This window comes from Pogonomyrmex barbatus, unplaced genomic scaffold (genome assembly GCF_055798465.1).
Source record: "Pogonomyrmex barbatus isolate J1 unplaced genomic scaffold, ASM5579846v1 scaffold15, whole genome shotgun sequence".
NCBI lineage: Eukaryota > Metazoa > Arthropoda > Insecta > Hymenoptera > Formicidae > Pogonomyrmex > Pogonomyrmex barbatus.
In genome coordinates, this window is record NW_028297111.1 from 1,781,700 (window position 1) to 1,797,191 (window position 15,492).

General features: G+C 25.1%; 1 protein-coding gene across 3 annotated transcripts; it reads left to right on the forward strand.

Moving 5' to 3' along the window:
• Positions 1 to 2,001: 2,001 nt before the first annotated feature.
• Syt14 (Synaptotagmin 14) lies at positions 2,002 to 14,478 on the forward strand. Of its 3 annotated transcripts, none has more exons than XM_089073489.1 (9): positions 2,002 to 2,276; positions 5,220 to 5,408; positions 5,646 to 5,783; positions 7,067 to 7,125; positions 7,237 to 7,416; positions 9,717 to 10,040; positions 11,412 to 11,765; positions 13,414 to 13,667; positions 13,734 to 14,478. In XM_089073489.1, the coding sequence occupies exons 1-8, from the start codon at positions 2,243 to 2,245 to the stop codon at positions 13,624 to 13,626; spliced, it is 1,491 nt and encodes a 496-aa protein (XP_088929615.1). In that variant the 5' UTR covers positions 2,002 to 2,242; the 3' UTR covers positions 13,627 to 13,667; positions 13,734 to 14,478. The 3 variants fall into 3 exon arrangements, with proteins under 3 accessions (XP_088929615.1, XP_011634492.2, XP_011634493.2); XM_011636190.3 differs by having other exon boundaries at positions 13,414 to 13,637; positions 13,707 to 14,478; XM_011636191.3 differs by having other exon boundaries at positions 13,414 to 13,637.
• The last annotated feature ends 1,014 nt before the right edge of the window (positions 14,479 to 15,492 follow it).

A 15,492-nucleotide genomic window follows, 5' to 3' on the forward strand; every position in this document is an offset into this window, starting at 1 on the left:
TGCACGTTAAGGGAGTGAAACCATCCCTTGAAAAAAAATAGATTTTTTTCCTGAGTAAATATTGTCCAAATCGTTAAAGATATAAACAAAAATTTTACGGCTGCAAGTACTTTACAACACATTCAAATTTTTCAAAAATGATATTTTCGAGCACATCCCCCACCCTCCTAATTTTCAAAAATTTTTAAATTTTTATAAAGACAAAAATTCAATAGCATTTTATGCTAAATATAACTTTATATAATAAAGTCATTTTCCGAAATCGCATTTTTGGAAAATGAACGAGAAATATCTCTATACGCATTCCATACATATTTGTCTCATACCGCATTGATTGCGCGGGACAACGTTAAAGATGAATATGATGCAGTTCGTCAGTACAGTATGCAATAATTATTGAATCAGTGCAACAATAATTATTGAAAAAGATTTTTATAATAATAACAATAAGAAGAATAGTAATAATAGTGATAATGAATAGCAAGTTTTGTTAAATGGTATTCAAATATTTTTGATGAGGTATCAAAAAACGTACGAAGCTTTGGACATTTAGAAAAGATACAAATAAAGAAATGATTATTTTTATAAAATATCATTCATTTAATTTTAACCGTAAAGTAGCTACTGCAATGTTATACATTTTTAAAATGTATAAAAAAAGATAAAAAAATAACACTAAGTTCACGCGCTCCTTTTCTTATATAAAAGAAAGAATTTTATATAAAAATTTCCATCTATAAAAGTCTTTTTAATAATAAATTTTATAGACAATCGTGTCCATATCATTCGTCTTTATCACTCTTGCATCTACCACGAAAGAGAACCACAAAACGTGCACATTATCTACGCGAATAAGGGTTGGTTTAGGCCTGTTCTACAATGCGTCGGTGTCGCAAGCCACAAGAATTGACCAGTTACAGTCGAATATGGGGAGAATACTTGATTGTGATTGGCCCATTTATTCTTACGACACCGACACACGATTGTTGAACAGGCCTTAAGGCTATATCAGATTAGCGATTGCCCGGTTGATTCTATTATTACCAATCACATTGACCATAATCAGAACCTGCTACATTGTGATAGAATCATCAACCGGCAACCGTAGCCGCGCAAGCGCTAGTCTGATATGGCCTTTATGGAGGCTGCAATCTGTTAATTTATGTCGTAACCGTAAAAAATTGACGAATAATCGACTATTCTTCTATAATTCGATTGTGATTGGTTAATTTTTTACGGTTACAGCATAAGTTAACAGATTACGGCCTCCATAAACCAACCTTTGTGATGGGTTCGGTTTAGTCGGACACTTTTTCGGTTAGGTTAGGCAGCATCTAGAAAAGCAACATCTAGAAAAAAAATAAGCTAAACTATCACCGTTCGAAATATATCTACAGACGTCTAATGATTCTATTATTTTTAATTTTTTATTTTTTATTTATTTTTATTTTCTTTATATCTGAACTCTTAAGCTTATACATCAATTGTTAATGCGATAGTCGAAAATTGATTTTATTGCAAAATTGAAAATAAAAACATAATAAAATTGTTAAAACTTTAACCTAACAAAATTTATATAATATGTAAAATAATTTTGTTATATTATACATTTTGTTACCAAGAATGCTGTAGGTTTTATTGTATATCTAAAAATTCCTTTTATAAAAATTTTTGCATGCTTTCCGTTTTCTATAAATAATTTTTGTAAATAAATAATCACTACGCTCAGGATAGATTTTAAAGAAAATTCGAATTATTTAATTTGAAAATTAAAATATTTATTTAAAATTTTTTACTTTGTTATGGCAATAAAGATAGCCATTTATATTTATGGGAGAATATGTATGCAGTTAGATATAGCTAGAAATTTTATTGTAAATAATTTTGTCAGTTAAGGCAATCATCGATCAAGTCAGAGAGTGCTCTTGATTTGTCTTATTATGTTTTTGCGATAGCTTGCGCCTAATGAGACTCATGTTCGCGCAAGCGCGAATAACGGGTCTCGGTGTAGCAGGCGCACATCGCGTCGATCTAAGCAACAGAGTGCCGTGTGTACACCCCCGCCCACATTATTATTGTGTGGTTAGCCCAGAACTAGCTAGCCACGCTTCTCTTAATTTTATAACAAAATGCCTGACGCGATTGTCAAGGCAGATAATGTATTCGTTATTTCATGAAAGACAATCTTGGCCACATCACCAAGCCAGTAAAGAAGCTTTTTAATGTGACATTGTAGACGAGTATGATTCTGGCTGGATCAGACCACTTCTTAGCGGGTAAGTCCACTATCTAATCGGAATTTCTTAGTGACGAATTCCGTACTATTATCGAATTATTTTATGCGTTTGAAAAGTTACCATGAATAGGACAATGTCGTAATCCGTTAATAACAATAAAAAAATTAATTATTTAATTTAAAAATTGAGAAACCAGTCATTCCAACCTACGAGTTCTTCGCTTTCTATTTTTGTTTCCATTAAATTTCCAATGAGGAAGTTTTCATGATCTCTACATTGTGCGAACAGATTCCGCAAATTTTATGAGCGATCTTTAAGAATATAAGAAAATAAGAAATATAGTACAGTAGGAGATAATAAATTATAATAAAAATTTTGGCGTGAAAAAAGATGTAATATTAAAATACGTTTATTAAGATCATTACAATTTAACAATTAAATGATTAAAATTTGATAATTTTGGATCATAATAAATTTGTTTTTTATTCGTTGCATTTAGAAAATATACAATACTGCGTAACTCCATATCACAGATAGTTTGTCATAACTGGAGCGATAATAAATTATTCCAGGTCATTATACGACGTAATATGTCGCCATCGCATTAACGCGTTCGATATGACAAGTATGATATTCAATATTTATACTGACTAAAATTCCAAGTTCATGAAAGTGAAAATATATTTATAATTGTTCAAATTTTATAATTAATTTTTTTTTTATACAAATGCTTGTACAAAAAAGATTTAATTAATTTTTTGAACTTATATTATTTAAACTATTTTTTCTTGTCTACTTTTTCATGCTTTTTTTAAATTTATTTTTTGTTAAACGGAATATTTTTTAATTGTTATAATCATTAAGAGCATTATCATATCTATTGATTTGATCAAATAAATTTTATAACTTTTGTTATTATTTACATTTTATATTATTTTGATATTATTGCACAATAAGTAAAAGCGTTTCATATATATACTTAGTATGCCACACACACACACACGCGCGCGCGCGTGCACACACACACACACACACACACACACACACACACAAATCAAAATCAAAATTGAGAAAGAACAGCATAATACTAATTGGTGTATATCTCAAAATACTCAAGTAACATGCGATTATTACAATGAGATGTCATTTTGACTGAAGCTTTTCAATCAAAATGACATCATATAATATCATCTTGATCTTGACAATGGCGGTTATTTGGATGTCAAATAGTCCTTAAACTACCTGCAACTTTATTTGTCAAATAGAATTATAAAGAAAGTTTGGTCATTGCATCGTCATATCAAATAAATACTTATTACAAAATAATATGTTTTCTTATTTATGCTCAACATCATTTGTAATTTTGATTTATGACTTCTATATATACTGAAGATGACATAACCGAACGTCAAAACATATGTATTTGTACTTTCTTCAAATGTATTTTATACTATGCCTGTAAACTAGCTTGGCTCTTGTGCTTTTTTACTTAATACTTAATACTTAATTTTCAAAATTTTGTTTTTGATGTTATATATATATTATTTGATGAATTGTGTAAGACAATATAAAAAATATTCTGCATTTACAACCATAATATAAAGCATAACAACCATAATATAAATATAAAGAAAGAGATATTATTTGAATATATATTGATAATTATTTGAATAATTTTTAATATAAATATATAAATTATTTTAATAAAGCATAATGTTATAAAATAAAAATAACATTATATCACATATATTATTTATTATATAGATTTCTTCGACTTTTAGATAAAACTTTTACCTAAAAAACTCTTGTTAAAAAAAGCTACAAAATTTATGAAACACGCACAACTTGATTGTTTGTTTATATAAATAAAAATAAAAATATTTTGCTTCGTGCGCATATTTTTGTATATATGTTTATAGAATTGAAGTTTATAAATTAATTGTACATTATACATATTAGTAAATATTTATAGTAAAATTGGAATATAATTTGTAACATTATTTGTAACGTCATTATAATTGCTTTTTTCAGTACTGAATTAGTAACAATGTTACTATACTTTTTTATTGGTAACAGGAAAAGTAATGCAGTTACAGTTAACGTTAAGTTTTTTAAATAGTAAAGTATTAAATAATGTTAATATAATTATTACTTTTATCATTATTTTATACATGTATAACTATTTCATTCTACTATTCCATTTCTACATTTATATGAAGCAGATACAAGAATCTTATGAAAAGCTCTTCAAAATTTTGTAATAAAAAAAGTAAGGGAAATTATAATGATTAATTACTTCTTGAGAAACAATAATAAGTTACTTTTTTAATAGATAACAATTAACACTAATAAGTTAATTTTGTCAATAAATCAATGAATAATGAATGATAATAAGTTATTTTTCAAAGATATTCTGATTTATATTTTATCTATCATAAAACAGAAAAAGAATGGAAAAATTCTTTTGATTTAATTTAGTTTTTTAAAGATTAAATATTTTAAGTATTTTATAAAAATTAATTTTAAGTATTTTTCATTAAATAGTCGCGAGATAAACAAAAGATAAAATCGATGACGTTAAAAAACAAAGTATATAAACTTGATGGTGATGCGTTTAAAAATTTTTATTTTTATTTTATAGTGCCAATATATCATTCATAGTAAGTATGTATTAGCAATATGTGGCAATACATACTTACTTATACTTTATTGGCATTATGTGTGTTACAAAATATTGCTCATAATTTTTTTGCATTGTAAAAAAATGTGAAAAAAAAATTTTTTAAATAAGAATTAAAAAAGAAAAAATTAACAAAGAAAAGAAAGAACACACGATATAACAATTAAAACATAAAAATAGAGATACTTTGATAAAGCAATCAAATATCTAAAATAATTAGCTTTTAAAAAGTTTACGCGATTACTTACAAATTCTCTCTTTTTCTGTTAAATCTGTGATAGGGATTTCTTGGAATGTTTTAGTACCTGTGGAAGCGACTGCAGTTTTGGGTGCCATTGCTGGTTTCGTAGTACTCTTATTAGCTCTTTTCCTTTACTTATCCCGGAAGTGGTGTTTCACGCCGCCCTCATCTACTACACTGTTTGGCGGAGTCTGTGTGCCACTCTGTGAGTCCACCAACAGCTCCACATCTCAAATCTCGAAAAATATAGGTATTTGATCTTAATTTAAACTGATTTCCACACAAATTTTTATATAAATTTTTATTTTTTCAAATAAAATAGAAAATCTATTGATTTAAAATTAAAATTAAAATTAAATTAAAATATTATATCAGACTTTCAATTATTGAACTTTTAGAATTTAACTGTTCAGTTCTTTATGTATCTGAATTCATAACTAATATATTTTAACTAATATATTATAACTAATATATTTTTATTTTATAGGGAAGGCATTCTCCTATTCGGATCCTGAAACAAGTTCTGATTCAGAAGAAGACGCCCTCCGACGATTAAATTTGCGTTCACATCCTCCACCAGATATTTTGACTATTCAAGCAGACGATGGACCAACAACTATAGTAGGTTAGTAATGATAATATTGATAGAAAAAATATTCTCTATATGACAAAGAGATGACTTAAATTTTGACTAAAGATGACTCAAATTCGGGTTGAAATGTTTGATATTTTTTATTAATAAATGTAGTTAAGATTAAACATATAATTGCGCATTGTTTACAGCATTGATTTTCATTAGTCTTATTATTGTCCATTAATAACAAAATGCTCATATAATTAAAATCTTGACAATAAAAATAATATAAAATTATTTATTAATTTGAAATAAACAAAAAGTAGAAAATACAGGATATTAATTTAAAATAAAAAATAATAATAAATGCACTAGATGTGGATTAGGCACTAATTCCGGATCATTTATGATATTTAAATAATTATTGTATTTTTCATCAAGTGGCGTATATCATAAGATTCTTTAGTATTTGTTTTACTTTTTTCAAATACCAATTGTTTTTTGTTTATTAGTAACAATGCTGCAATCATTTATGATTATTTTAATGTCGTTAACTAAAACGTGAGAGGAAAACTAAGATATGAATTTTTAAATATTTATAAATATTTAAATATTTATATTTATTATAGAGTTTAATACTTTAAGAATTGCTTTATAGCTTTTATAAGAGATAGTAAATTAGAGTAGCATTAGATTTTATAAAAAAAATTAATATCATGCTTCAATATCATGCAGTTGAAATTAAATATGTCCATGCTTAATCATATCTGCTTAATCATATTATGCAACATTTTTATTGCATAACATGTAAACGTTATTAAAATATTTAAATATTCTAAGTGATCCACAACTAGTGATTTTGCCCTATAATAAAAGATTTAATTAATAAAAAAATGGTTTTATAAATTTAATATATAAGATTAATAATTAAAAAAATTATCTATTATAATTTCTTCACATATAATAAGAATATGACGAATATTCGGTAATTATCCAATATTCAGTCAATTCAAAGAGCGAGAGGTACAGAGAGAGATATTTGTTGTATACTAGCTTTTATTTGATAAGATATAACAATAATATAAATAATCCGCGGTGTTTTTTAGTATATTACTGATAAATAAATCGACTGTTCGTGGATGAAGGTACAATTGTTTTCGTTTTATGTGTTGCTCGGGCGGACAGAATCTGACTAATGCGCGCGCGTTGATTCAGAGATGCGGGGTGTATTTTACATATATATATATATATATATATATATATATATATATATATATAGAGAGAGAGAGAGAGAGAGAAAACATTATGTATAACACTATCATTATTATTTGTAGATGCTGGAACAACTTCCAGTAGTTGTACTGAGGAACATTCTCCAGCAGATCAACAACAGGTAATTATTTTAAAATTTTCGTAGAATTTTGAAAGAATTCAAAGAAAGTTCTATCAATCAAATAAAGAAAGTAATTTGGATTGGCATTATATTATATTTCGTCTGGTTTAGTGTGTGGTGGAAGTTGGGACTTCTAGCATTATACTCGACAATGGAGAGCAAGAGATACAAGTTGAGCGAAATGATTCGACAACCAATGACGTCATCACAACGATGGCTACAGTGCCTCCAGAAGAAGTTGGTAGTTTGGAAGTCGCTTTCCTGTATGATGCCCCGATGCGTGAGATGACAGTTTGTATAATTACTTCATATTTAATTGTCAATTATAATATTTGAAATTATGATCTTTTTTTAGATTTTTTTACATTTCTAATTGTCTTTCTGTTCTGATGCGAACATATCAAAGATCAAACAAAATATATTTCTTAATGTATTATAATCATAAAAATGTTATTATTTTATAATTAAATATAATGTAGACAATAATTATAAAATTATTATTCTATACTAAAGTTATGTACTTAATACATTTCATATATTTATTTTCTTACTTAAGGCACCTATTGGTTCATTGCAGATTGATAACATTAGAAGTTAGAAAATAATAAAAATTTTTGCAAAATATATTAAAATAAGAATATTTTTCTAAAAAGCAACATTTGCAACTGATAGAACAAAACTCTTTTTTTGTTTCGATAATCAATAAATAATTATAAATCTAGAATTTTACAAATATTTTACAAATTTTATAAATATATGCCTAGAAACGTATTATGATTAATCAAGAACCAAAACACAGTTTAGTTCTCGATTTATTGATTATGGAAAACAAAATGGAAGTTTTCGATTTAGTTCCGATCGATTACAAATACTATTTTATTGAAAGATATTTTTATTTTAATGTATTTTGCAAGAATTTTCCTTATATTTTCTCAAAGAATAAAATTAATACTTATAGGAGTCAATACAGAATGTAAGTGTGTAAAAAATATAAACTATATATTTCAAATAAAACACAATAGCCTATATATTTTGATCTTATATTAGATTCTTTTTAGTACGAATAAAGATCTGCTTATCAAATGATCAAGTGGATAAAAAGAAAATTATATAGTTATATAGTTAAGACTTTTGACTACTCAGCTAAGAACTCCGCGTTGACAGTAGCAACACAGAGTCGCGATAAAAATTAAAAGATTATTCATCCTTATTCATCTTATCCTTGTTCTTATTCATCTTTATAAATGACATGCTGACATTTTTTTATTGCACCTAATTTCGTTATTATGTACTTAATTATGCAAATATGACTTGTCTCATACTTACAAATTCGTAAAAATGGCAGCTAAAGTTATCTTTGAATTTTTGTATGTAAAAACATATTTTTCACGTCTTTCAACAGTTGTCAAATCGTGTTTTCCTGTCTGAATTAGTTTTATTTTATGTGCCTTTTACAGTTACTTGACTATCAGGGAAAAGGATAATAGCCATCGTCCATTTTCACAAGTGTTTTAAATTCAATGTGTCGTAAAGACATCTCAAGTGTCATTCTAATTAAATATTTTTTTATTTGCAAATTATGTGCAATAAATTTCCCTATATCATTTCTCGCTTATGATGTCACGATTCCAATATGATCGCGATGACTAGTCAGAAGCCTTAATATAGGCCTTTCTGCCATCAGAAATTGATAGTACATTCTGCTCAAAATTTGTTTCTTCAAGTTTGGCTATAGAGATATCCTGCGTGCATGCTCGTTTGTATATATGTATGTGTGTACTTTTACATACTTACACTTTTGACTCTTATAGATTCATTTTATTCTTTGATTTATTCTTACAGATTTCGAAATTGTTTTATTTTTTGTTCTATTATTTGTTATACTTTTTCAATTATAATGTTATCAATCTAGATGGTGTCCAGGAATTTTAAATAAAAAATTTTATTTAAATTTTTAAAAAATTTTATTCTGTAATTTGCTTTGAAATTTATCAGGGTTTTAAGATTTATTATTATGATATGTAAAATTATTTGTATAAAGAACAATTTTAAAATATTTGATTTATGCATAACTTATTATTTTAAATTAATTTTTAAAATTAATATTAAGTATTATTTTTATTTAAAATGTTATGAGAAAATATAATATTCATAAAATATAATAATAAGGGGAGACATTATTTACAAAAATTATATAATTCTGAAAATATTTTTATGAAAAAAATTATTTATAGATAGAAAGATTAAAGTGTTATAAAAGTAAATGCTATTTTTTAGAAAAGAACATATTCTTTGATGCATTAATTGATGTTGTTTTTATTTTTTAATAAATTTATAAGTTTATAATTCTTAATTTAAATTATTTTATACTTTTTTATTTATTTAACATAAAATATAAAATATCTCGTGAAATATTTGTATATATATTAATACAAATTATTTGTTTAAAACGTTATTTTCCTTATACTATATCGTATCTAACAAATTTTTATATTTGATTTTAACTTTTTAATTTTTAAATTTGTTTTAAATTATTTAGTTATACGATTAATACGATTAATAAATTGGCAAATAAAATATTATTTCTCTAGGTTCACGTATTACAAGGACGGAATTATCCTCCTGGCATTGGTAGTAGTCAAGTACGATTAGTTTTGCTACCATCAAAAAAGCAAAGACGTAAAACTCGAGTTCGACAAGGCACATCTCCACAATATATGGAGAGTTTTTTACTTCCTCGTGTAAATCCAGAGGATGTAAATGCAATGGGAGTACGACTCAGAGTGTATTTATGGGGTGGCAGAATGATGCGTCGGGAACGATTGTTGGGTGAAACTAGAGTATCCTTTGATCAAATTAATCTTCAACTAGAAACAACTCTTTGGTTAACTCTTCAACCACCACTTTCTTCTTCGGTAAATTATTTTAAAATTTAATTAATCAATAATTATAAACAAAAATATTAGTGAATCTTTTGATGATCAGTTAGATATAATCTATACGAGAGTAATTGAAATGCTTTTTGCTTAATATGCAATAAATGGATTTTTTATTTTTAGTCATTTTATATATATATATATATATATATATATATATATATATATATACTATTATATATATATATATAATATATATATATATATATATACATATACATATATGAATATATGTATATATAAAATAAAAGGATTAGTTAAAAAAGATTTAAATAAAAGTTAAATTTTAAATAAAAATGTTTAAATAAATATACAGAATATTTAAAAAATTTACGGGACTTATAAAGTAAATAGAGACTTATAAAATAAATACAAAATTTATTAAATTAATAAAAATTGTTTAGTAAACATATGTTAAAAGATTAACACTAAATCAGAAATGATTAAATAATGTAAAAGATTTACTTTTGTTTATAGTATATTTGTTTATAGTATATTTTTTAAACATTTTGTATATAGAATATCTTATATCTTATATTATATCTTAAATTTTTTGATTTTGCAAAAAAATATACTGCAGCAAACAAATTGTCAAAAATCTAAGTAATAAAACTTTCTGTGATTTTTTTTAGTTTATTAATTACAAACTTAATTACCTATTTATGAATTACGCGATTATTAATATATTATTAGTATTTTATTTATTTGTAAATATTAGAGAAAGGATTGGTTACTGTCTCAATATATATGCATGCATACAAGAATGCATAATATATAATATGTATAGAAAAAATATTGATCATGAATCAATGTGCTTAAATAGACAACAACAATTTTTCTTTAATATTAGTGAATACATAAAATGTGTTATTTATTATCACTATACGTATATTACATATATGTACAATTGAATATTAATCAGAGGTAGTAATTAGTTAAGTTTAAATTTATACATATATGCATTTTATATATATATATATATATATATATATATATATATATTTATATATATATTTATATATATATATAATTTTTTTTTATATACATGTGCAAATCACACAAGCACAATTACTTCTATACATTCAATCCATCAATTCAGTTTAAAAAAATGTGAATATATCATTATTTTTTCACCTCTTATTCTATATTCTCAACTTTTACACATATTATTTTTCTTATTGTATTAGTTACAGAACTTTCTATATAATGTAGAGAGAGTAATATACATGTGTATATGTGTGTGTGTGTGTGTGTATGCGCGCGCGCGTGCACACACACACACAATATTAATATAAGAATGATAATATATTCGTATCACATAAAAATTTTATATATATATATACCTTATAGGCACAGGATTGGGGAACAACTAGTAGTCTCACTCGTAGCGATTCTACAGGATCTCAGCAATCAGTCCAATCATATGCTTCTCCGACTATACCACCATATAGCAGCAGCATGAAAGGAGGCAGTATCGCTGAAATCCTAATTGGTTTAGCATATAATGGCACAACAGGTCGCTTATCAGTTGAAATAATCAAGGGTTCTCATTTTCGTGGTGGAGGTGGAAACGATACAAAACCTCCCGACACTTATGTTAAATTGGCTCTTATTAATAGTAACAATCATGAAATGGGCCGATCAAAGACCGGTTTAAAACGTGCCCAACCAAATCCTCTCTACAAAGAAATGTTCATATTTCAGGTAACTTTTATAAAATTTCTTACTTTCTCATTTTTTAACTTTTTAGCTCAAATGTTTAAATAAAAATTGTTCACTTTATGTGGAATGATAGTTGCAATCATTAAGACATAAAATTAAGATTATGCGAAAAATATGTCTGCTTTAAAATGAAAAAATACATTAAAAATACATTAAAAAATAGATTGTATATTGGACGTATTTTTATAGCTATAAGAGGCTTTTATGCAAAAATTTAAAAAGGAAACTTTTGATTTCTATATATGATAAATAAATAATTATAATATTATTGATCAAATTTCTTAGTTATAATGCTGTTTTGATTTCAAACCTATATATCAATTATACTCACAATTTTCATACACAAATATGATTTATTATTAATATTTATTTATATGTAAAATTAATTTATTATTTGATTTTGTTTTATTCTTTGATTTAATTTGTTTCTCATTACCGAAAAAATTAATTATGGAAACATTTTTTATTTATTGACTTGACTCTTTTATTTTTATTTTAAATATGTAGTTTTAGTTATTGACTCTAATTTTATCTATTAATATAGCCTAATAGAAAATAAATAGGTCTGCCAATTATATAACAATTATGAAATTTAAGTATTTGTTAGTTTTTCAAAGTAGTAAATACCAAAGTAATATTGAATACGATAAAAATATAGTCACGATAATAATGTATATGAATTATTAATTGATAATAAAATAGCGACTTAATTACATAGTTATATAAACTTCATACAAATAAAACATAACATTATATTTTTTTAGTTTAGACAAATATTTTTGTGAAACGTAATGCATAGTATCATTGAGATAAGTTTAAAAAATACATACTGATAGCAAAGATATATATATATATATATATATATATATATATATATATATTAGTTTATTTAATGATTTACTACAAATGATTAAATAATTAATATTACTTAAATGATTAATATTACTACTTTTCTCGATTCATATAACTTGTTGATTGTTCTTATTACAGTTTTATTATACATAATTGAGACACTATTTGTGTGCCACTTTCTAGTTACTAGTACGATTTTTTTCTCCGAGTATAATTCCAATTTTTTTTTTTAAACAATTATGTATTTTCTTAACCAATGAAACACACATACTTTTTGCAGCTAAATTAATCTTTTTGCTATGATATAAGTTTTTGCTATGGCTGAACATTATATATATATAAGTATATATTATTACATATAATTTTAATATAATTATATATATTCCCTTATATACATACATATATATATATATATATATATATATATATATATATATATATATATATATATATATAAATGGTATCCGGTCGCAACAAACAAAACTACAACTATGAACTATAGTTAAATGTATAATAGTAAAAATGAAATATTTATTTGTTTGTTTGATTCCTTGATAGCAATTATTGTCATGAAATTTTATTTAGATGACTGAAAATTTTAGCGTGGAGTGATTGGTTGAGTGACTTTCACTTTTAGTCTTTATCTAATTTCAAAGCGCGATTAATTATTACTAATTGTTATTAGCGAAAATTTTTTAAAGTTCTAACTTAACAATAATTCAAGTTTAAAATGTAATTATATGAAGCGTGATATATAACATTTTATTTTTGAACATAGGTCGCATTGTTTCAATTGGGAGATGTAACACTTTTTTTATCTGTGTACAACCGACGACGAAGTGGAATGGGCAGAAAAGGACGAGAAATGATTGGTTGGCTTTCTTTGGGTCTAAATAGCTCTGGCTCCGAAGAATTACAACATTGGAATGATATGCGAACCGCAAGACAACCAACACAAATACAACGTTGGCACTCGCTACTGCGTCCCTGAGGCAACTTTGTGTGAGTGCTTCTCAGAGATTCATTCTTAATGTAATTATTTGAACACAAAATAATTTAATTAGTAATCAGTTTCTAGAAAAGAATTGTTTGCGGCAGGCTTATCTCAAGAGAGATCAATTATGATTCTTTCTCCTTATCTCATGGGGACATGCCGTGTACTGCCTGATTGAAGAACAGAAGTCAATATTTCAGTCGGTCTGTCAACCGCCAAAGCCCGAACAAATACAAGTCCAAATAGCATCATAAAAACACTCTAATTTCTACATCTGTTAAGAACAAAACAAGTCATAAATATTATATAATATCATAATGTTTAAAAGATGTTTTAATATTTTAGCTTTATTAAACAATAACTGTCTTATTAAATATATAACTGTCTAAATAGCTCAAAAGACGCTCTAACTTTCAATCAATTTTAAATTAGTTTCTAAAGAACTTATTAATTTAAAAATCAATTGGTAATTAGAGCATCTTCTGAATTATGTAGACACTCCTTTCTGGACTTTTGTTTTGTTCGGGATGCTCTGTTTGAAATACTAAATTCTGAGTTATAAACTCTAAATGTACCAAGTACATTCACTTTTTGATACGCTGATGGAAGCAGTGTGGCTAGTCTTCGATATGTTAAGGGTCTCGACGATCAATATGATCGTTATCTTAGCGTTTAACCAACCCAATTATCGTACCTGTTCTGTCATATAATACGATGCTCTCCGACTCAATATGTGCCTCTGCTAGTCTGAATCATTTATTTTTTACTTTATGCCTTTCATGCCGCGCTAAAAAAATTGTTATGATATATAAGTATCCAAACGACGTCATTAAAAAAAAATAGTTATAATTATTATCTTTATATTTATATTTTCAGAGACAGAGTGGCTATACGATAGAAAATCTAAAATTTTTTAGTAATTTTAATTTAATATTTTATATGAATCCAAAAAATATCCTGACATGGATTGAAAAATATTGTAGAAAAATTAATTTTTTTCATATTTTCAATTATTAAAATATCCCAGGAAAAGCAAAAAATTTCTGTGATTTAATAAAATATTTTTAAAAATCAATAAAATTAAATCTCTGATTTAATTCTATTTGTATTAAGATCTGAAAAAAATTATTTAAATTTAGAAAAAATTTAATAATAGATTTCTGAAAAATTAATATATTTTAATATTAGGAACATTATTAATGTAAATATTTTCTTAGAAAGTAAAAAATTCTTATTTGTAAAATTAAAAAATTTAGGAATTTTCTGAATTTGTAGAAGTGATTCGTGTGTCCGCTCTGAAATACAATAATATCGACACAATGAGTTATTATTGCATAGCTTTGATTTGGAAATAGATAAATTGAATCAAAATTATTATCAAAAAATTTTTTTTCTTTATTGAATAATTGAATTTAATAATATTGTTTTCCTAACAGTAAATCTATCATTGCGCCATTTTATCATTGTCGATATTAACCTCTCTTATCGTATATAATTGTATATTCAGCTTCAATATTTGACCCGTTTATTCATATAAGTTAATATAGCGCTAAATTAATAGATCTACATGCGCGAATATTACGCACGATGTGCAGATCTATATCTTTTCACAATATGTATTTATTTATTTAAATCATTGAATATGAATTCGTTTTTTTCTTTGTATCTCTACATCCAGTCTTATTATGTAATTAAAAAGAAAATCTAAAGGAAAAGTAATCATTTTTTATTTATATCAATATTTATATCAAAATTTTCAGAAATTTGAAATTGAAATTATAAAAAATTTTTAATGTAATTCTCCATATTATATGTTGATAAACTTTTACTCTATTCGGAATTAAATGCATTATTAGAACTAAT

What these genes read in the sequence shown, in the direction of transcription:
- Syt14 (XM_089073489.1), top strand. Translation starts at nt 2,243, where the DNA reads ATGATTCTGGCTGGATCAGACCACTTCTTAGCGG. An exon ending in TGGACCAACAACTATAGTAG is followed by an intron (nt 5,784 to 7,066) that starts GTTAGTAATGAT and finishes TATTATTTGTAG; the next exon opens with ATGCTGGAACAACTTCCAGT. An exon ending in CCCCGATGCGTGAGATGACA is followed by an intron (nt 7,417 to 9,716) that starts GTTTGTATAATT and finishes TTATTTCTCTAG; the next exon opens with GTTCACGTATTACAAGGACG.